This window comes from Apodemus sylvaticus, chromosome 15, assembly GCF_947179515.1.
Source record: "Apodemus sylvaticus chromosome 15, mApoSyl1.1, whole genome shotgun sequence".
Classification (NCBI taxonomy): Eukaryota; Metazoa; Chordata; class Mammalia; order Rodentia; family Muridae; genus Apodemus; species Apodemus sylvaticus.
In genome coordinates, this window is record NC_067486.1 from 54542105 (window position 1) to 54564529 (window position 22425).

General features: G+C 38.8%; 1 protein-coding gene across 1 annotated transcript in view; it reads right to left on the minus strand.

Moving 5' to 3' along the window:
• The window catches only part of Slc9c1 (solute carrier family 9 member C1), a 68447-nt gene that overhangs the window by 28747 nt on the left and 17275 nt on the right, over positions 1 to 22425 (minus strand). Inside the window, exons 7-15 of the mRNA XM_052158887.1 lie at positions 19399 to 19498; positions 18046 to 18189; positions 16853 to 17027; positions 15984 to 16065; positions 14059 to 14225; positions 11664 to 11789; positions 6455 to 6552; positions 3908 to 4027; positions 118 to 313 (exon numbers count right to left, since the gene is read on the minus strand). Coding sequence (XP_052014847.1) covers positions 118 to 313; positions 3908 to 4027; positions 6455 to 6552; positions 11664 to 11789; positions 14059 to 14225; positions 15984 to 16065; positions 16853 to 17027; positions 18046 to 18189; positions 19399 to 19498 — 1208 coding nt within the window. The remainder of the gene's footprint in view (positions 1 to 117; positions 314 to 3907; positions 4028 to 6454; positions 6553 to 11663; positions 11790 to 14058; positions 14226 to 15983; positions 16066 to 16852; positions 17028 to 18045; positions 18190 to 19398; positions 19499 to 22425) is intronic.

Genomic DNA, 22425 nt, shown 5'->3' on the forward strand with positions numbered 1-22425 from the left:
GAAGAGACAAAATTTCAAAATACTCCCTTAGAAAACTCCAGCTCATGTTGAAATGGAGGGGGTCAGGGAATTTCCTTGTCTCCCACGATGCATTTATATGCACAATTTTTAGATTACCTTAAGTAGAGCCTCCAAAATATAAAAGGCAAGAAAATAGTAGTTAGCACATTTTATCTCGTTTTCATAGATGTCTTTTAGACGGGAAATCCAACAGATTATCATAGGATATGTGCTCATTAATACTGCAAGGTATCCAGTATACTCAAATTCATTTGTGAAGACTATTTTATGGCATGTATGAAGAAAAATGTATCTGAAAAATAAAAAGGGAAGACACAATTTTAATCTAAAAAGAGTTATATGAATTGTTTTTCCTTATTTGGTTAGTTCTATTCCTAGGTAACTGGAGCCAGAAAACTCTGCTGAATTCTAGGCTGGAACCTCACTAGTTAGGTGTCTGCATCCTTGATCAAATATGATTGATAAGCTAATTTAAAGAAAAACAGAGTTCCAATGAAAATACCTTGTGAGGGAGGATAAAGCTGTTCTTAGAAGGCTTTAAATGAAAATCCCCGTGTCGAGGGTGGGATACTTCCCTATGCACAGTTGTTCAGGAATATCCCCGAGGCTTCCCCCAACCCCACCCCAGGGAAAAAAATACATGCACTTGCTATGGTTACTGGTTGCCTACCAACACTAGTTGGTAAGGCCCTACTCCTTGACCCAAATGCTTTGGTCACAGGATATAGAGAACTCAAGCAGAAACAGAGTTTCCTTTCTGCCAGCTAGCTAGCACTCATAGCTTCAGAAGGTGGCATGGAGCTTCTTGGGGAAAAATTTCATGACCAATCTTGCACAGCTGTGAAGCCTGCGTGGAACAATGTTAGCTGGACTGGCCAGACAAGATGAACCAGCCAGTGCACCAGCGGTGAGGCTGTTGGGGGCCAACCAATTGCTTTCTGATTGGATGAGTGAATTTGTGTCTGGAATGGTCAACCTGGTCAAAAAGCCTGTGGATGGGGAGGTCGTAGGCTCTAGTGGCCAACCATTGCAATCACTGTGCTAAGTGGGCACGATGTACCCACCCAAGCCTATTAAAGAGCCACGTTTATGTCCATAGACCATGGCTGCCATCAGCTTTGGTAGGAGAAACTCCCTTATGCAATTTTACAGAGAATAGATGACATTTAAATGAACCAACACACATATGGGGTATGGAGCTAAACAAAGAATTTTCACATGAAGAACTTCGGAGAGCTGAGAAACACCTTAAGAAATGTTCAACATCATTAATCATTAGGGAAATGCAAATCAAAACAACACTGAGATTTCACTTCACACCAGTCAGAATGGCTAAGGTCAAAAACTCAGGAGACAGCAGGTGTTGGTGATGATGTGGAGAAAGAGGAACACTCCTCCACTGCTGGTGGGATTGCAAGATGGTGCAACCACTTTGGAAATCAGTCTGGCGGTTCCTCAGAAAACTGGGCATGTCACTTCTGGAGGACCCTGTTATACCACTCCTGGGCATATATCCAGAGGATTCTACAGCATGCAATAAGGACACATGCTCCACTATGTTCATAGCAGCCCTATTTGTAGTAGCCAGAAGCTGGAAAGAACCTAGGTGTCCTTCAACGGAGGAATGGATACAAAAAATGTGGTATATTTACACAATGGAGTACTATTCAGCCATTAGAAACAATGAATTCATGAAATTCTTAGACAAATGGATGGAGCTGGAGAACATCATACTAAGTGAGTTAACCCAGTCTCAAAAGATCAATCATGGTATGCACTCACTGATAAGTGGATATTAGCCTAGAAACTTTGAATACCCAGGACATAACCCACAAATTAAATGATGTCCAAAAAGAATGGAGGAGTGGCCCCTGGTTCTGGAAAGACTCAGTGCAAGAGTATAGGGGAATTCCAGAACAGGGAAGTGGGAAGGGGTGGATGGAAGAACAGGGGGACGGAAGAGGGCTTATGGGACTTGCGGGGAGTGGGGACCCAGAAAAGGGGAAATCATTTGAAATGTAAATAAAAAATATATCAATAAAAATAAATCTTTTTTTAATATCTTATTTATTTATTATTTTTGGATTTTGTTTTTGTTTTTTTTTTTCTCTTCGAGACAGGGTTTCTCTGTATAGCTCTGGCTGTCCTGAAACTCACTCTGTAGACCAGGCTGGCCTCAAACTCAGAAATCCACCTGCCTCTGCCTCCCAGAGTGCTGGGATTACAGGTGTGCGCCACCACCGCCCAGCAAAAAAAAAAAAAAAAAAAAAAAAAAAAAAAAAAAAAAAAAAAAAGAAATCTTAATTGAGAAAATGCTCCCACCAGAATTGGCCTATGGACAACTGTATAGTACATTCTCTTGATGAGTGATGATTGATTGATGTGGAAGGGCCCAGACCACTGTGAGTGGTGCCACTCCTGGACAGGTAGGTGGTCCTGGGGTTTATAAAAAAGCAGGCCAAGCAAATGCACTCCTGCTTGGCCTTATAATCAATTTCTACCTCCACATTCCTACCTTGAGTCTCTGCCCTGGTTTTACTGGATGATGTACTACAAGCTGTAAGATGAAATGAATCCTTCCTCAAGTTGGTTTTGGTGATGGAGTTTCATTAAAGCAACAGAAATACCAACTAAGACAACAACCCTAAGGAAACTCATTTTGGAACAAATACACACATGCACATATTCACACCCACATGAACACACTCACATAAACGCACATGCATACACACACCATGCACACACACATAACACATAACACACACATACACACACATACACATACACAAAGACATGGATGTAGAAGAGTAGTTTAGGAGAGTTGGAGGGTGACAAAATTGGGCAACAGGAGTGAATATGATGTGTATGAAAATGTCCCAAGAAATACATTGCTATGTATAATTAACATTCTAATTAAAAAGAGAGCATTTACCACAGTACTAGAATGTTTGCCTAGCATACACAGCACCTTAAAAATACAAAACACCCCAGTCTCCCAAATACAAGAAAAATTCCACTCTTACATTCCCCCTTCTCTACATACTTTTTTTTGTATGTGTGTAAGGAATTAAATTACAGAGTGGCTGGTCCAGCTGAAGGGCCATCAGCAGTGGAACCAAGGCGACACAGGGTCCAGTATCCCTCAACAGAAGAGTGGATGCAAAAAATGTGGTATATCTACACAATGGAGTACTATTCAGCCATTAGAAACAATGAATTCATGAAATTCTTAGGCAAATGGATGGAGCTAGAGAACATCATACTAAGTGAGGTAACCCAGACTCAAAAGGTGAATCATGGTATGCACTCACTAATAAGTGGATATTAACCTAGAAAACTGGAATACCCAAAACATAATCCACACATCAGATGAGGTACAAGAAGAAAGGAGGAGTGGCCCCGGTTCTGGAAAGACTCAGTAAAGCAGTATTCAGCAAAACCAGAACGGGGAAGTGGGAAGGGGTGGGTGGGAGGACAGGGGAAGATAAGGGGGCTTACGGGACTTTCGGGGAGTGGGGGGCTAGAAAAGGGGAAATCATTTGAAATGTAAATAAATTATATCGAATAAAAAAAATTAAAAAAAGACAGCTACAGTGTGCTTACATATAATAAATAAATGGTTAAAAAAACAAGTTAGATAACTAAATATTAACATTGCAAAAACTGAGTAATTGCAAATATTCTGATGTCAAATAAAAATGAGGTGGTGGCAGAGGATGGAAATGAGATGTTCAAATATTTATAACTAAATATATGCTTGTATGTATAAAATCATAAAAAAACTAAAAAAAAAATAAATTACAAACGACTTCACAATGGTTCACGAGCTACTTAGATTATAATTTTAAGAAGCTTCCATCACATTTTTGATTTCAGGATTGCTCACCTTGAAGGAACCCCTTTATCTTTTTTGGTATTATACACCCAGTTGAGTAGTAATTTTCTAAGAAAGGAGAGGAGTTTTTTGCTTTCTGAATAATTCTTTATATTCTCAGGAGTCATATATCTGGGAGAGAGAAAGAGAGAATCATTAAATCCATTTTACATATTTTGAGATAAGTCCATCGCAGCGCCATCAGAACGAGGGAGGACTATTTTGTGTAATAATGACTGAACAGGACATCTCATAGCATGGATCCAAGTCTTGAATTATAGATATATATCTGTGGAGTCAGGCTGTGAGACCAATTAATTAAGGAGAATTCAGATTATTAAGGACTAAAAGTAGCAGAAGTCGTAACAGTCAACCATGTTTCAAATATTTGACATCTAGGTTTTCACGTTAGATGCCATAATCTGTTTCGACAATGAAGAAATTATCTCAGCAACATGCTTGTTTATAGGGGTGAAATAGCTACGTCAGGCTAAGATAATTCAGGAGTACATAAAGCATCTAGGCCACCTCACATGTTTTTCTTTAAACATGGTTGTGTTTAAGTGACTATAAGAAGGCACACATGTTAACTTGGAGAGATCAATGTCACAAGAGACTCAAAAAGCATTTTGGTAGTACTTACCATAGATTTCTTTTCATTTTTGGTTGGAGTAGCTCTGATCTGTAAGTGGTGACTTGGCCTTACTTAGCCAGCACTCTTGGTTTTAGGGCATGGGTTGCTTCTGGTTTTTTTTTTTTTTTTTTTTTTTTGTTGTTGTTGTTGTTTTTGTTTTTTGAGACAGGGTTTCTCTGTATAGCCCTGGCTGTCCTGGAACTCACTCTGTAGACCAGGCTGGCCTCGAACTCAGAAATCCACCTGCCTCTGCCTCCCAAGTGCTGGGATTAAAGGCGTGTGCCACCACAAAGACCGTGCCAAGTGATAACATTTGTGCTTTGGGAAGATGCGTCTGCAGAGGCTAAGGGACACTTGGACCCTGTGCAAGTGTTCAGAGAGGCTAAAAGGAAAAACAGTTTGCTACACTTTAGCTCTGCACAGAGGAAAGGAAAGAGAGAAAAGGATTGTTTCTTTCAGGAGATGCTTACCAAAAACATCCAGTCCGAAGGACTCAATTTTGGGACATAGAAAGGAGGAGACTGAGTGTTGGTGTGCAGAGCAGGGGGTGGTTTGTGCAAATGATACCAGATGAACGGAGGCTTACAACACACAAGCATAAAAACCCCCATGCAGAGTGCCTAGGGTAGAATCCCTCTCATGACAACATACTTACTCTTACTCATACTGAAATCCGCCTGCCTCTGCCTCCCAAGTGCTGGGATTAAAGGCATGTGCCACCACTGCCCGGCGGGTTGCTTTTGCCTTACTGCTTCATTTAAAGGTAAAAGATCAAGGCTACACCCTCCCTCTCTGATGCTTTATTTTTCTCCCACTGTGCTCTGTGTATCCGTCTTCTCTATGGAGAGCATTGGCATTGTATTGTTTCAAAAAAGATACATTTGCCCAGCTCCTTCAACTCTACAGAGGTCATCCACCCATTGGAAAGACTTGGATTTGGAGAACAAATGGAGTCTTGTGTCATACATGGATATATTTAAACATATGCTAAGAGACCCAGATTTTAAATAACACGTGCTTTATCTCACTACCTTGACCCATAAAGTGTTGTAATAATTTGCACAGATTGGCTGAAAATGAAAACCCTTGTGCTCTTGGGAGAAGTCTGTGCTTGGACCATCACGAGTATTTACATCCGCTGTGCATGTCTCCTGCTATGGATGGGCCGCGACTCTCTTCTGATATACAGCTTTCGTCTTCACTGTCCCGGCTACCACATGTCAGTGGACACAGGCTGGTACGTCACATTTAGGATGTATGGGCACCAAAGTCAGGCTTCTTTGTGGGATGGGGAGCCAAGAGTACATGCCAAAGCAGGCTCTGGAGACGGCCTTGGCATCATTTAGCTGGATTTAAGCTTCTTCAGCATACAGGGGTACATGTAGGTTTGGGAGGTGGGTCTAGATTTTGGGTAGACACTGTGTCTGCTGCAGTGCAAATTAACTGCTCTCCTACTCCTACTTAGACAGTACATTTCCCTACCCAGGGTGACCTGACAGTGCTCCCCAACACACCAGCTTTCCTTAGATGACGGATCTGAGGAAATCAGTACCAGGTCACAAAGACCGTGCCAAGTGATAACATTTGTGCTTTGGGAAGATGCGTCTGCAGAGACTAAGGGACACTTGGACCCTGTGCAAGTGTTCAGAGAGGCTAAAAGGAAAAACAGTTTGCTACACGTTAGCTCTGCACACAGGAAAGGAAAGAGAGAAAAGGATTGTTTCTTTCAGGAGATGCTTACCAAATACACCAGTCGGAAGGACTCGATTTTGGGACATAGAAAGGAGGAGACTGAGTGTTGGTGTGCAGAGCAGGGGGTGGTTTGTGCAAATGACACCAGATGAACGGAGGCTTACAACACACTAGCATGAAAACTCCCACGCAGAGTGCCTAGGGTAGAATCCCTCTCCTGACAACATACTTACTCTCCCTTCTTCTCACCAAAGCTTCCGGCCGCGCCAACCAACACCTGCACTGCACTCTGGGACAGAATCTCATTCCTGTACTGTCGTTGGTAGCTTGCCTAAAAGAAGTGTTGATTAAAGGTTAATATGTGCTGTGGACACAATAACAACTTATTACCTCCTTCATAGAAAAATGCATGAAAAAGAAGACATTCTAAATGATGTAGGATACTTGCAGAAAGAACCTTTCTACAGCATTTAGGCCGCTAGGTGACAACAGCATAGATCCGGGCTTTGGTTGGAATAAGCTGATTGGAAACCCTAGAACTGCTAGTCTTTGACGAGCTTTTTAAGAAATAGTTATGTGAAAAATAACTTTGGGGTTGTTGTAAGCCATGTCCCCACTGTGAAATTTATTTGTTAAGGGTGTTTAGAAATCCTGAAGGATTAAAATGATCTCGACTCATCTTTATTTAATTCCATGTTCCCAAATATTTCTCAGCCAAACTCTTCTGCCTGCTGTCTATTAGACAAAACAATCATCATTTTGCTGTTTGCTGATCTTCAGGGACTATGTTTAAGGTCGTGGGGATCATTACTGGGTGCTGTTCCTAATAAAAGCAGGACATTCACAGCTAAGAATCACTGGATAGGACACATTACAAAATTCGGATATGGAGTATAATGACAGGTTCCTGGATTTGTAGCAGGTGTTTTGTATACAACCATTGATGAAAACCACAACAATTTTATTCTTGAAGGGTACTAGAAAGAGAAATCCATGAACACAAAAAATTGAAGACATATATAAAAAAATTCTGATAAAATTGAAAATGTATATTGAAAATAATTTATGACAAATTTGAAAGCATACACAGAAAAACTTAGATAAAATGATAGTAAAGATATAGAAATATTTTTGAGTAAAAAATAAGACATATAGAGAAAAAAATTTCTGATGAAATTGAATATGTATATAGAAAAAATTGTGATAAAATTGAAGGCATATATAAAAGAAATTTCTGATAAAATTTAAAACATATATAGAATAAATTCCTGATAAAATTAAAGAATTATGTAGAAAAATTCTGATAAAATTGAAAACATACAGAAAAAATCAGATATTGAAGACATATACATACACATATATATTATATATGCATATAAATATATATACAATAAATTCGAAGTAAAATTGAAGACATGAGGGGAAGCTGAGGGGTTGCATAGCTACTCTTGGGGCTGGGAATGAAGATATGAGTTGGAGCTCTTGCCTAGCACACCAGGGCCCTAGGCTTAATCCCCAGCACCATTGAAGATGTGTCTATAGTAACAGGATTTAGTAGAGCATCAGTCTTTCCCTTAAACAGCATTACCATACACAAAAAGTACATAATTAAAATAATATTCTCATTACCTCTGAAGTTAAAAACAGTAATTTGTGGGTGAAAAGAACTGAGAAAGTCGAAAATAATATGGATATCATTAAATTTTAGAAATGTTGATAGCAAAGCAGTTAGAGACTAGAAAACTGTAAAATTTTAAATGATCATTTTCACTAAACAGAGAAAAATGAAAATAGTTGATTGTAGAAAGCTACTCTTATTGAATTAATTAGTTTATATGTGTTTTACTTCATGAAGAATCTAGTTTATTCTATGTTTGACAGATGCAAAAGGCAGAGTTTTCAAGGTAATGTCAGTAACCCAGACTTATCTGCACTTGAAGCACTGTTTCTCATCAGCATTACAATACAACACCATTCTGTACGACTCTTGCTACACCATACTTTCTTTTCTAATGTACCACAGTAGAGGAGATGTTCTTTCAATGAACCAGAAGTAGTTGAGATCTGAATGATAAAGTTTTGAAGACTGAAAGAGGCCAGTTATTACTACTATCAGCCATCGAATTTTGAGCATAGAAATGAAACTGGCTACATTACAGGAAACATGCAAAGACAGCTAAGGTGAAGCCTGACTCCCATCGTGTGGAATGACTTGAGCAGAGTGAGCAAGCCGACGGAGAAAAATACATTTCTTTCTTAACAAAAGGTGCAGCTCAGAAAAACAATATTAAAAACCAGGGGCATAACAGCAGTAATCAAACATTTGAGGAAAAAAATTAAAAAGGTACAGGGGCAGTGGATTGTAAAAATAATGTAGGAACAGATGCATAGAGGAACTGCAGAGGTCAGGCAGTCATCTTGAGTTTCTTCTGCACATGGAGAGAGGAAAGATTAAACATACAATTCTGAGTCACACACAATAGTAATAATAAAAGGAAGACTCTTAGGAGAGTTGCTTCCATTTGTTTTAGGGGCTCTGGAATGCTATGTTTTCCAGAAATTAAAAATAAATGTAAGTGACGTAAAGCCATGGCCTGGAAAACATTCTAAACTCCAATGAAATGAAAATAAGTCTGCAAACATCGGAGTGGAAAAAGAAGTTATAACTAATTTCATAAATTTCAATTAAAATACACATTACTCCATTTTCATATGTACATGCCACTGACTAGGTGCATCTCTTGTATTTTGAATCTGAAAAATCTTTTGAAATTAAATGATCAAATTATTTTTCTACTTTGCGAACATGAGCTACTAGGTCATGGCCAACTTGCTCCATAGGCTGCATTGAGCTGTGTGCTACTGCTGCTGGCTATGAATGTGACCCACCACAAACTAATAGAGTTTTTAGAACACTAGTGTGTGTGTGTGTGTGTGTGTGTGTGTGTGTGTGTGTGTGTGTGTGTAATTCTTTGTTTGTTTGGAACTTGTTTGTATGGCACTCAAGTATGAAATCTGTAGATGACAATGTAATTTTGCGATGTCAAAAGTCTGGGCTCACATAACTACTATAACATTGGGAGGTAAATTATAAAGATGGTTGGAAATGTTGAAAATATCAGTGGCAAGTATAATATCAACATTTTGAAGAGTGTATATTTAAGAAGGCATATTTATAAAAACTTACAGAGCAACTATTTGCTCTGTAATAAAATTATTCTATTGCAATTATTTTAGAGAAAATACAAAATTAGGGATTGAAAATTACAAAAAAGAAATAAAATTTTTTGGACTGCTGAGCTAAATCAGTCTTCATAATCTTATCTCTTGGTACAGGGCTTCTTCATATGCTATTTTTCTTCTTTAAAAATGAAATCAGAGGAAAAAATGGGAAAAAAAGATATACGCTAAAAACTAATCTATGGTAAGTGCTTTTAATTAGAAATTGGTAGCTAAAATTATTGATACTCACATCTTTTTTGATAAAGTTAGACATGGTTTTGTTTGTTTTGAGACAGGGCCTCTCTATGTAAACCAGGCTGGCCTGGAACCCAGCGAGATTAATTTGCTTCTGCCTCCACAGTGCTGGACAAAAGACATGTGCCAACATGCCCAGATAATTATTCTGGCTAAATTTAGCTTTACTAACAGAACACCACCACCACCACCACCACGTTCAGAGAGGTCTAAGTGAACACGTATTGAGGATCAACTCTGTGCCTCATGTTATGCCATCCAGTATTCGACATACAATATTAGATGTATTGATAATTCACAGACTTTGTAATATTACTACTTTACTAGATTTGCCTGGGAAGGAAAATAAACTCTTATTTAAATGTGAAATTTATTCTTCTTTTTCTTCCCTCTTTCCTGGATAATTAATGGATGGATGGTTGGCTGGCCTGATTGTCCAGGCTTAGACCACCGCCTTCTTTCAAAATCTCCTTCTACTTTATGGTCTGCTTTGCTGCCTCTCCTATTCCAGTTTCCTTCTGACCCACATTTTGCCCTCTTTTCTGCTGGCATATATGTGAGAAGGGGCACTTTCTGTCTTTGCTTTAGAAGGTGCTAAGAGAGTTTCAGGGAAAAACCCCAGTGACTGTCTTTTCTCCATTTACCTTAGGAACCATGGCTCCCTGGAGCATCAACTGTCAGAGACCTAATAAAAGAAGAGCTGGGGGAAAAATCCAACAAAACAAAACCAAAAACAACAACAAAAACGTTCCCACCTGCTCACCTAATTGTGAGAGAGGACAGTCTTTCCTGGTGTGACACAATCTGGTGTGGCAAGTGTGAAGTCTGCAGGTGGGATTTCAGTACCTGGCAGCCATGTTATTCATCCACAATAGACAGGGCACTGATGCTTCAACGGCCTTTAGTTGGAGTAAGTGGGGTCTTCCGAGAACATGTCTGCATGTCTGCCTTGATTATTGAAGAGAGAAAACGCAGAGCTTACAGACTGCCCATTTCCCAAGCAGGGTGGGAAGGCAGAAGGCTTAGAATCCTCAATGGCTGCACGAGTTCTTCTGCAGGTAAGGAGAATGAACGTGGATGCTGTGAAGGGGTGAGTCAGGGCGTGTGCTCAAGACCCTGACCTGGAGAGAAAGCTGAAACCAGGCCCAAATGCAACTGCCTAGAACCTTGTCCATGGCTTCACGACAGAGCTTCTCTAATCCTTAACCGACATTTGAATGAAAACGCAATAGCCTCTAACTGCATTTATTAGAGAATTTGGTGGACAATACCTGAATTAGAGCCAGAGATGGTGGTTTATGGAACCAGCTGTTTTAAACACAGCTGAAGGCTGCCATTTGCATCTGTGAATTTCCAAACTAAAGACTGGATATATAAAATGTATATGATATATGATATGATTATGTCATATATTATATATTGCATATTGTACATTATGTGTGTAATATGTATAATATATAGTACATATAATATATAAATATATATGACTTATAAAAACAAATATGGTATATATATTATATATTATTCCCAATATTTTCTATGTTATAGATAGGGAATGTATTTATATACATGTGTGTGTATGTTATAAATAGGGGATATATATGTAGTTTATCTATAACACAGAATATTTGGAAATAATATGTATTATATATATGTTATATATATAATATTGAGTTTTCCTTCTGTCTGTTTCCCTTCCTTCCTTCCTTCCTCCATCCATCCCGCCTTTCTGCCTTTTTCCTTTTTTTCTTCCATTTTCCTTACTTCCTTAGACTCCTTCACCCCACCACTAGTGGCTCTCTTTGTGAATTCCCCCCAGTGCTGGTAATCTGCACTAGCCTTCATGCTAGCATGCCTCCGTTGAGTAATGTAGATGGAAGTAATCAGAATCTACCAAGAAGGGAAAGGCTGTTCAGTACAGTTCTGGATCTCCAGCACTGTAGAGGAGAGGAGTGGAGAACTCACTATCTGCGCTGACAGGAGTCGCCTGTTGGTCAGCTCCATGGCTTCAATGTTGAGGGTCTCATCTATTTCCTTGTTGCAGTCTGGACATTTCACCTTCTGATGCTCCGTTGTTTCTTCTTGGTTCAACTAACAAAGTCAATGAAAAGAAGCAAAAATGTAATAAATAAGTATTTATATATTGTTAAGCAACACAGTCTATTATCTCACATTAACTTGTCTGGGAAAGTTACAGAATCTGGTAGATACATAAAGATAGTCAATCGCTCCTCATTTGCTTAAGTGTCCTCACTATCAGCTCAGTTCTATTATGAGATGGAATGATTGACAGGTGGTGGTGGGGGTTATTCCTTTATCGCTCTATGGAATTATGGAGTGCTTGTAAAAGCTAAAACATATCCAGTCACACTTTGGGCTTGTGGTTCTTTGTGGTTCCCAGAGAACCTCGCCTCACTTGCTTGGAAAGTGCACATTGGCACCACCCACTGTGTCAGTACTGGGAGAGGTGGGAAGCAACCGCTGTGTCGGCTGCCCTCAAAGTCTGGTGACTACTGGTTTATTAATATTTTCGAGACAGGGTTTCTCTGTGTAGCCCTGGCTGTCCTGGAACTCACTCTGTAGACCAGGCTGGCTTCAAAATCAGAAATCCACCTGCCTCTGCCTCCCAGAGTGCTGGGATTACAGGTGTGAGCCACCACCGCCAGGCGCCTACTGGTTTAAATGAATCATTCGAAGCAGAAAAAAACCAAAGTGAACATGTATTAAAGAGACGCAAATGTGGAAATTTTGCCAATGAGAAAAACTGAAGCTTAGAGAAAATCATTTGCTCAAGAGGACAGAACAGACCTAGGGATACAGCTACAGACGTATAATTCCACTCAAAAGGGAGACTGAGGCAGGGGTATTACAGCCACCTCGTGTGATTTAGCTTTGCTTAGTGCAAGGCTCCTGCTTCTGTCTACTGCCTTTTTTAAAAAAGCGATTAATTAAAAGCTAGCATATAAGCTAGGTCGTCTGGGTGTGCGGCCCCAGTCCTGTCTATAACAGAGCAACCATGGCAGTGCTCCACCACAAAGAGGACAATGTTGGCACTTGATCATCTGCTTCTGAAACTAATCAAGTGTGGCCTGGGGACTTAACTATGACCAGATGGGGAGTGGGGTGAAATGCCTGGTGTCACACTGTGCATCAGATGCTCAGGTGGGGGTGGGGGGCCAGGGAGTTCAATGGTGTTCCAGATGATCCTGATGCAGACAGGTCAGCAAAATGGCCCGATCAGAGATGCAGTAAAGCTGAAGAAACCTGTGGAATGAACTCAGTATTTGTCTAAGCAGAAATTCCAGTTGGATTCCTGGACGGGACTTGGTTCTGAATCCCCAGCTATCTCTTCAAACACGGATTAAGAACATGAAATGGACTTGGACTCTTACTTCCTTAGAGACCAAACCTCTGCACTCCTCAAAACAGGTCCTTCACATAATGTGACCCAGACAAAGAGCACAATGGAAAGCTGCACCGCACAGGACATAGAAAGAGAACGATGGCCTGGGGGAAGACCCAGGGATACTGTACCCTTTCCCGTAGGGCAGCTGTGACTCAGTGCTGTGCTGAGTAGTGTTGTATTTTTTTTCAGACAGCTTCTCATTTTGCCCAGGCTGATGTCCTGAGTGGTTTAAAATGGCTCAGTCTGATCTGAGAGATTCTTAAGCATTACTCAGAGATAAAAAGTGCTACTTCAGCTGGGCGGTGGTGGTGCATGCCTGTAATCCCAGCACTCTGGGAGGCAGAGGCAGGCAGATTTCTGAGTTCCAGGCCAGCCTGGTCTACAGAGTGAGATCCAAGAAAGCCAGGGCTATGCAGAGAAACCCTGTCTCAGAAAAAAAAGTGCTGTTTCAAACACAGATAAACTTTTGGTGCTGACCTTAGCTTCTATTTTATACAAAATGCACCTAATGATACACTAGGTTGTAGCCAGTGCTTAGCACATGTAATAATGGATTACATTATGGATTAACAAATTATGGATTAACAAATAAATTATGGATTAACAAATGATTGTAAGATCATTTTCACTCCTGATCTTGTGAACTCCTGATCTTCTTTTTTACAATATTTTAAAAAGACAATGCCAATATGTTGTTCTCTCCTTTTAATTTACATGTACATCTTATGACTTCAGATTGGTTGAGATTCCTACTTTGTCAGGCAATAACCACAGTATTAAGATGTTCTCATTATTTCTTTATTGCAGAAAATAATGACCAATATACCTCTCTATGATTTAAAAATTATAAATGTTTTCAATTTGAATTAACACTTACGATTTAATCTACATTTAATATTTATTCATATTCATTTTTATTCACTCTAGTTGAATAGAAAACTATTATATGCTTACTGCATATGGATTTTGAAGTATAATTGCATTGTCAACCATGTTCCAGTCAGCATTAGCAAGATCTTTGTCAAATTTGAGTGCCATGGCTGTAGATTTGGTTAGCTCTTGAAAGTGTTGGAATGTATAATAAACTGATTTATATTTTGTTGATGTGACATCACGAAGACCTTAGGGCAAAAACCACATTGTACAATCAACAGAAAGACAATTTTTGTATGCATTATAAAATATCCTTTTGATTTTTATTTACCAACACTAATCATTTGTGTGTGTGTGTGTGTGTGTGTGCGTGTGTGCGTGTGTGCAGGTGTGCAGGTACACATAATAATCTCTTGTGTGATTGTATATAGAGACCACAGGTTGGCATTTATATGCCTTTTTCAATCACATCCTTTTCTGAGTTTTTGAGGCAGGGTCCCTCACTGAACCTGGAGCTGAATGTGTGGACCACAGTGGCTGGTCAGTGAGGAGGATCCTGGAATATGCTTGCGTGTGTCTCTCTGTGCTAGGGTTATAGGTGTATGTCACCACATCTGGTTTTTGCTGATTTATTTATTTTTGACATGGGTTTTACAGATCCAGACTCACACCTTTATACTTATGCAGTGCATACTTTATCCACTGATGCATCACGCAGCCCTACCAGTAAGTATGCTTATGTTTAAACATTAAAGATTCCACATACACTCTTTAATGACAAGAAAGCTAGCAGTTCAAGGTTTTTGCACTTGCAGACTCCTTTTAAGGTCCAGATGTAAGAGCAATAGTGCATATTTACTGAATGCTTACTACACGCTAGGGAAAGATGACTCAGCATTTTGTATTCACCAGTTTCTATCTATCCATCTATTTTGTTTATCTATTTTTATTTACTTTCAGGGTGAGTCTTTTCTCCCAGTTTTCTAAGTGAGGAAGCAGTACTGTTTGCAACTTGAAGTTTTTCCTTTTTTGGGCTTGTGCTTCTGTGGCCTCGAGCTTACAAAAGATCTAACTTTCATCTTCCACATGTGGGAGCTCCACTTCACATTGTTAGAACTTATGCTAAGGGCTCTCTCACCTTTCAGACATTCACACTGAAGTTCTTGAAACACAATGTCCATAATTGTATGGGCAAAGAAGCCTATCCGATGAATTACCTGCCTTATTCCCTGAGGGTCACATCCTTCTACTCTTTTTCTTTTTTTTTAAATTAGATATATTCTTTATTTATATTTCAAATGATTTCCCCTTTCCTGGTATATTTACACTATGGAATACTACTCAGCTATTAAAAACAATGAGTTCATGAATTTTTTAGGCAAGTGGGTGGAACTGGATAATGTCATCCTGAGTGAGGTGACCCAGGCACAAAAGAACACACATGGTACGCACTCACTGATAAGCGGATATTAGCCCAGAAGCTCAGAATACCCAAGACACAACCCACATGTCAAATGACTCCTCTGCTCTTCTGTCCTTGAGCGCACAGCCTCTAGTTTCCTTAGGAAAGCAGTCCCTGTCATTGTCTGTATTTTATTTTGCACATAACTTATTTTAGTTTATCTGTGAATCTCACAAATTCATTTGACTTATTCAGAGCTTTTTTTCTTTATTCCAGTGTGAACTCTGCCAGCTTAGAAATCTTACCTGTCCTCAGAATGCAATAGTTCTTATAATAGTGTCTATTATCTAGAGCATTCTTGTTAAAAAACGTTTTCTGAATAATTGGATGAACATATACTAACCTTTAACTATACTAGGATAACATAAAAATATTTTAGAATAAGTCTATTAGCCTGAGTGATTTATGCATTTTATATACCAATTCAATTTCCTCTTCAATCAGAAAACACTGGGACTTGTAATTAGGTCGATATTTTCTTATCAGTACTTTTTAGAGTATTTGGAATTTTTTTTCTCTCACCATAGTAAACAGTAGGGCTTACCTAGTTTAGTAACTGCCATTGGCAAAATAAATCTATTGACAATCAGGGTAATTACACATACTGACACTCCATGAAATAATATCTAGAATTGAAAAAAATATATTAGGTAAGTATTTAGGGGAATTTATTACAATGTATTCTGTAGTATAAATTGAACTAGGTTGTTATATACTAACAGATGATTGTAACAAATAAGGAAATTGGGTACCAGGCAAGGAAGAAGTAGTATGGTGACTCACTATATTCTTGCACACATGCATCTTCAGCCATGTTTTAAGAAAAAATTAAGCAGTTTTAGGACTGCGTCTTCCCTCTAGGGGTCTGCAAATTTCTTTGTAATAATCTCACTTTAACATGCAATAAAGGGAGAAACATTCTAGTATGTTCGGTTAGGGCATTACCTAGACATCCTTACCTGGCAAATGTTTTTGTTTTCTAGAATTATTAAAGGTAAGCATAGAGAATGGTACAAGGAAATAGAGCTAATCATCATCTAACTATCTCCTCAAATGAGTGGATTCTAGAATAAATAAAAACAATAGAGAGTATGTCTTGCAACAAACAGCTGCTGCTTAAACTGACTTATAGTTCTCAATTCATCATCATCTGAAATCCATTAACCCCGTGAAGGAGGCTGGGAGTCTCTAGCTAGTAGGGGGATGAAAATTATTTGATTTTTCAGTGCTGCAGCCTCGAGTCCTCTCTCCGTGTAAGGGAGTTCACAACTCTTTCTGAATGAACAGACCACACACAGAGAACTCCCCCTCCCCGCTCCACGCCCTCTCCTCCCTCAGAAGCTTGCTCTACAAAATCAATGCTGGACAGCACTCCCATCAAATATCCAAATAAGAAAACATAGCTTTCCTTACTTGAGATCTTTCCCTCTCGGAACCAAGAGAAACGTCCGAGTAGGCGAGCAGGAGGGCCATATTTATGTTCGGTGTTCCTTTCATTTCACTCCAGACCATGATGAACGCCCAGCGCCAGCTGAACCCGTGACCAAGTCGAGACAAAATGGGGCTCATTAGCAGAAAGACCAAAAGTCTGGAAAACAAAATGAGTTTTTAAGTTATTTTTGTTGTAGACATGTCTTTGTGTTATTCTACTGTATTCCCAGCGAGCCATCTTTTACACACTGTTGCCGTGGCTCCAAAGGAAGGTATATGTCTTAGAGACTCACACATAGAGAATGACCTGCTCTTGCTATGTCTTTGCACTGCTGAGCTGCTAGGGTAATGTCACATCACATGTGGGTGGTGCTTCTATAAGTGGTAGACGAAGGTTAGACCATTGGTAAGGTCAAGGCTACAATAAGAAGTGGTAAGCAGAAAATCGGGGAGAGATGTCCTCCCTTTCTTTTGCTTTGCAGATTTTCATTTTACTCATGTCATCTGTATTGTTCAGTTCTCTTCCATCCCCTGTGTCATTTTATACCAATTTTGTATGATCAATTGGGATAAGTATTTGCAAATAATTGGTTGATATCAACAAGCTAACTGATTTTTGGAAGTAGAATTTTAACTATTTGAGTGACGGATGAGGCTGCAGTTACGGCCTCCTTTCTTGGTGTCCGTCTCCTTTTCATGTAGACTCTTCTGTCTTTGAAGCGTAGAATAAGGGAACTGTAAACATTATTGGGGTTGTTACAAGGAGAGTTTAACACTAAATTTTTAAAGAGATGTTTACATTTCAAGTCTTGAATTCAAAGAAATTATAATATTGAGCAAAAATTACAAGATACAATTTCTCCTGGTAGCTAAAGTTTCTGCCCTTGTACAAAGAGAGAAAATATTGAGTGAAATATGCCAAATATTAATAGTAGTTGCTTCTTAGTAATTTTAGTAGATTATGAACCTTTTATATTTAGAAATTTTACAAAGTGTTTACATTGCTCTCAAATTCATTTAAAATCTAATAAAACTCCTGTGTATTACTTTGCCAATGGCCACTTGAGAAGTTTAGGTCAACTAACTGTTCGGGCTGATGTATAAAATCATTTCTTTATTTTATAAAACATTTTTCAGATAATTTCCTATATACACATTTCACATGGCATGCTTACCTTAAAACAATCAGTGTGAAGTAGATGTTTAATGAATAATATACATCAGAAAATGATATATATAAATATGTGTGTGCAGGGATTAGAAGTCCAATGAATGTGAACACCATAAGAAACCCAATAAAGGACAGGCAGTTCCAGAATCTGCATTTTTTGAGAAGAATAAAATATAGGTCTAGTTAACTTAAACGTTTATTATAAAGCTTACCTACATGAAACATTATGCAATAATCAACGAAATAAAAGTGAAGGAGGAATTTATCAACACTCAATATATGTTAAAAGTAAACCATTAAGAAAAGAACACGAATGCAGGTAAACATGTGATTCGGAAACAATTTAAATTACTTTGTGTAAATTAGTAACTTTCTTTTTTCTATTGAGTCTGAAAGAAATACTTAGGTTGCAGTTAAATGCAACACAATGTAACAGAGTAACTGAACTCCCAGACACCATGGATCATGTAACTTGAAAACACTGATAACAAGAATTCATTTATTAATAAACATTTATTTAAGCCCTAAAAATCACTAATAATGAAATATTAACTGATAGACTGTGTTGGTGATAGAAGGTGGTGAGTGGTAGACATTAGTGCAGAAGTGTCAGGGGACAAAAATCCCAAGTTTTCCATGAAAATGCCTTTCATAGGTAAAGGAGATAGAAAACCTTACAATAGTTACACAATAGTTACAGTGGCTTAGATAAGAAGGAACTGAGTCTCTGATAAGATGGGTGTGACAGCATCAGTGATTTGACTGAGGAGTTGTGAGAAATGGATGACTAGAGAGAACAAGAAAAAAGATGGAAACTAGAGAAGCCTTCTCTCTCAGAACAGTAGCGTGAATCTTTTCTAGGTTGTTGAAGTAAGCAGGACTTACCACTATCATCTTAGATTTCTACCACATTGAATAGGGCCTGATGTATGCTATATTTTAAATAGATTCATGGAGCTGAGGTTATATAGTAGTTATTCATCATGTCTGTGGAATAAGTGGTTCAGGTACTGCAGCAGTCAGGACACAGGAGGGGGTGGGGGAGAAGATTTGGAATCCAAAAGCCAGAAGCATTTATGTTTATCAACAGCACTAGGAATAATGGTAATTGCTGAAGTCATAAAGCTATAGTAACCAAAATCTTCACTGAAAGGGTGAAGGGTGAAAAATACACCCAATGTAAATGCAAAATCAGGTGACCTGTTTTGTCTAAAATTATGCATCAACGAAGGCTACAGAAAAATTAGTGGGCTATTTTACCTATCAGTGTTTTACTCACACCATGCAGATACAACTATTGTTGTAATTTCATAGCTTCCAGTGCATAAAACAAAGTCAAAACAGGAGAGCCACTCACTCGAGGAGAAATGCTTCAACTCCTGGTTTAAAACTTGTAGAATTTAGAAAAAGTCCTATGGTGGCCAGAGTAAATATTCCAGACATCCCAACGAGTTCACCTAATTTTAGAATGAACAACAACAAAAGGATCAACTTCAATGATAACATGATCTCTAGTGGGTGTGAAAAAGTCAGATATCATGGTTTTACAGAGAAGTTACCCAACTTAGTTTCATCTAGAAGACATTACAAGTCATTATTGATGCTCATAGTTTCTCCTCCCCAGATACACACCCCACTGTGTAGTGAAATATGTGATGTATGTCCTTATATTACTTTGGCTTCATATCATCATCAGTTCAAAATTCTCTTCATCTATCCCAGTGAGGCTAAGAATCCTTGACATACTTGCTGTTTCAAAAGAGTGCTTGATACATAAATCAAAAGTCAAAGGTGACCTGTTGAATTCTGTAAGGACCAGCCCACTTCATATACCTTCTGTTTGGAAGATAGTACAAGAGGTATATTTTGTGGTAGAATTAGGAATGGAAGACAACAAAGGCCCCATATGGATCTCTTCCTACTTTATTTTATTTTTTAATGTGTTTAGTATAGAAACACTAAACAGTATAGAAAACTGTCAATGTTTTTTTCAAGTAGGTAATAGTCCTGTAAAAACAACACTAAGAGAAGATTTGTAATTCCACTCCTAAGACTGCAGAAGTAACTATAAAGATTTTTTTCTTTTTCTTTTTTTTAATTTTTTTATTTGATATGTTTTTTATTTACATTTCAAATGATTTCCCCTTTTCTAGACCCCCACTCCCCGAAAGTCCCATCAGCCCCCTTCCCTCCCCGTTTTCCCACCCAACCCTTCTCACTTCCCTGTTCTAATTTTGCCCTATACTGCTTAACTGAGACTTTCCAGAACAAGGGGCCACTCCTCCATTCTTCTTGTACCTCATTTGATGTGTGGATTGTTTTTGGTATTCCAGTTTTCTAGGTTAATATCCACTTATTAGTGAGTGCATACCATGATTCATCTTTTGAGTCTGGGTTACCTCACTTAGTATGATGTTCTCTAGCTCCATCTTTTGCCTAAGAATTTCATGAATTCATTGTTTCTAATGGCTGAATAGTACTCCATTGTGTATATATACCACATTTTTTGCATCCACTCTTCTGTTGAGGGATACCTGGGTTCTTTCCAGCATCTGGCAATTATAAATAGGGCTGCTATGAACATAGTAGAGCATATATCCTTATTACATGGTGGGGAATCCTCTGGGTATATGCCCAGGAGTGGTATAGCAGGATCTTCTGGAAGTGAGGTGCCCAGTTTTCTGAGGAACCACCAGACTGATTTCCAGAGTGGTTGTACCAATTTGCAACCCCACCAGCAGTGGAGGAGTGTTCCTCTTTCTCCACATCCTTGCCAACATCTGCTGTCTCCTGAATTTTTAATCTTAGCCATTCTGACTGGTGTAAGGTGAAATCTCAGGGTTGTTTTGATTTGCATTTCCCTAATGACTAATGAAGTTGAGCACTTTTTAAGCTGCTTCTCCGCCATCCGAAGTTCTTCAGGTGAAAATTCTTTGTACTCCATTTTTTAATAGGGTTATTTGGTTTTCTGGAGTCTAACTTCTTGAGTTCTTTATATATATTGGATATTAGCCCTCTATCTGATGTAGGGTTGGTGAAGATCTTTTCCCAGTTTGTTGGTTGCAATTTGCCCTTTTGATGGTGTCCTTTGCCTTACAGAAACTTTGTAATTTTATGAGGTCCCATTTGTCAATTCTTGATCTTAGAGCATAAGCTATTGGTGTTCTGTTCAGGAACTTTCCCCCTGTACCGATGTCCTCAAGGGTCTTCCCCAGTTTCTTTTCTATTAGCTTCAGAGTGTCTGGCTTTATGTGGAGGTCCTTGATGCATTTGGAGTTGAGCTTAGTACAAGGAGACAAGGATGGATCAATTCCCATTCTTCTGCATGCTGACCACCAGTTGAACCAGCACCATTTGTTGAAAAGGCTATCTTTTTTCCATTGGATGTTTTAAGCCCCTTTGTTGAGGATCAAGTGGCCATAGGTGTGTGGGTTCATTTCTGGATCTTCAATCCTGTTCCATTGAGCAGCCTGCCTGTCACTGTACCAATACCATGCAGTTTTTAACACTATTGCTCTGTAGTATTGCTTGAGGTCAGGGATACTGATACCCCCAGAATTTCTTTTATTGGTTAGAATAGTTTTAGCTATCCTGGGTTTTTTGTTATTCCAGATGAATCTGAGGACTGCTTTTTCTAACTCTGTGAAGAACTGAGTTGGGATTTTGATGGGTATTGCATTGAATCTGTGTATATTGCTTTTGGCAAAATGGCCATTTTAACTATATTAATCCTGCCTATCCATGAGCATGGGAGGTTTTTCCATTTTTTGAGGTCTTCTTCCATTTCCTTCTTCAAAGTCTTGAAGTTCTTGTCATATAGATCTTTCACATGTTTGGTAAGAGTCACCCCAAGGTACTTTATACTGTTAGTGGCTATTGTGAAGGGGGTCATTTCCCTAATTTCTTTCTCAGCCTGCTTATCCTTTGAGTATAGGAAGGCTACTGATTTGCTTGAGTTGATTTTATAACCTGCCACTTTGCTGAAGTTGTTTATCAGCTGTAGGAGTTCTCTAGTGGAGTCTTTTGGGTCACTTAGGTAGACTATCATATCATCTGCAAATAATGACAGTTTGACTTCTTCCTTTCCAATTTGTATCCCTTTGACCTCCTTATGTTGTCGAATTGCCCGAGCTAGTACCTCAAGTACAATATTGAAAAGATAAGGAGAAAGGGGGCAGCCCTGTCTAGTCCCTGATTTTAGTGGGATTGCTTCAAGTTTCTCTCCATTTAGTTTGATGCTGGCTACCAGTTTGCTGTATATTGCTTTTACTATGTTTAGGTATGGGCCTTGAATTCCTGTTCTTTCCAAGACTTTAAGCATGAAAGGATGCTGAATTTTGTCAAATGCTTTTTCAGCATCCAATGAAATGACCATGTGGTTTTT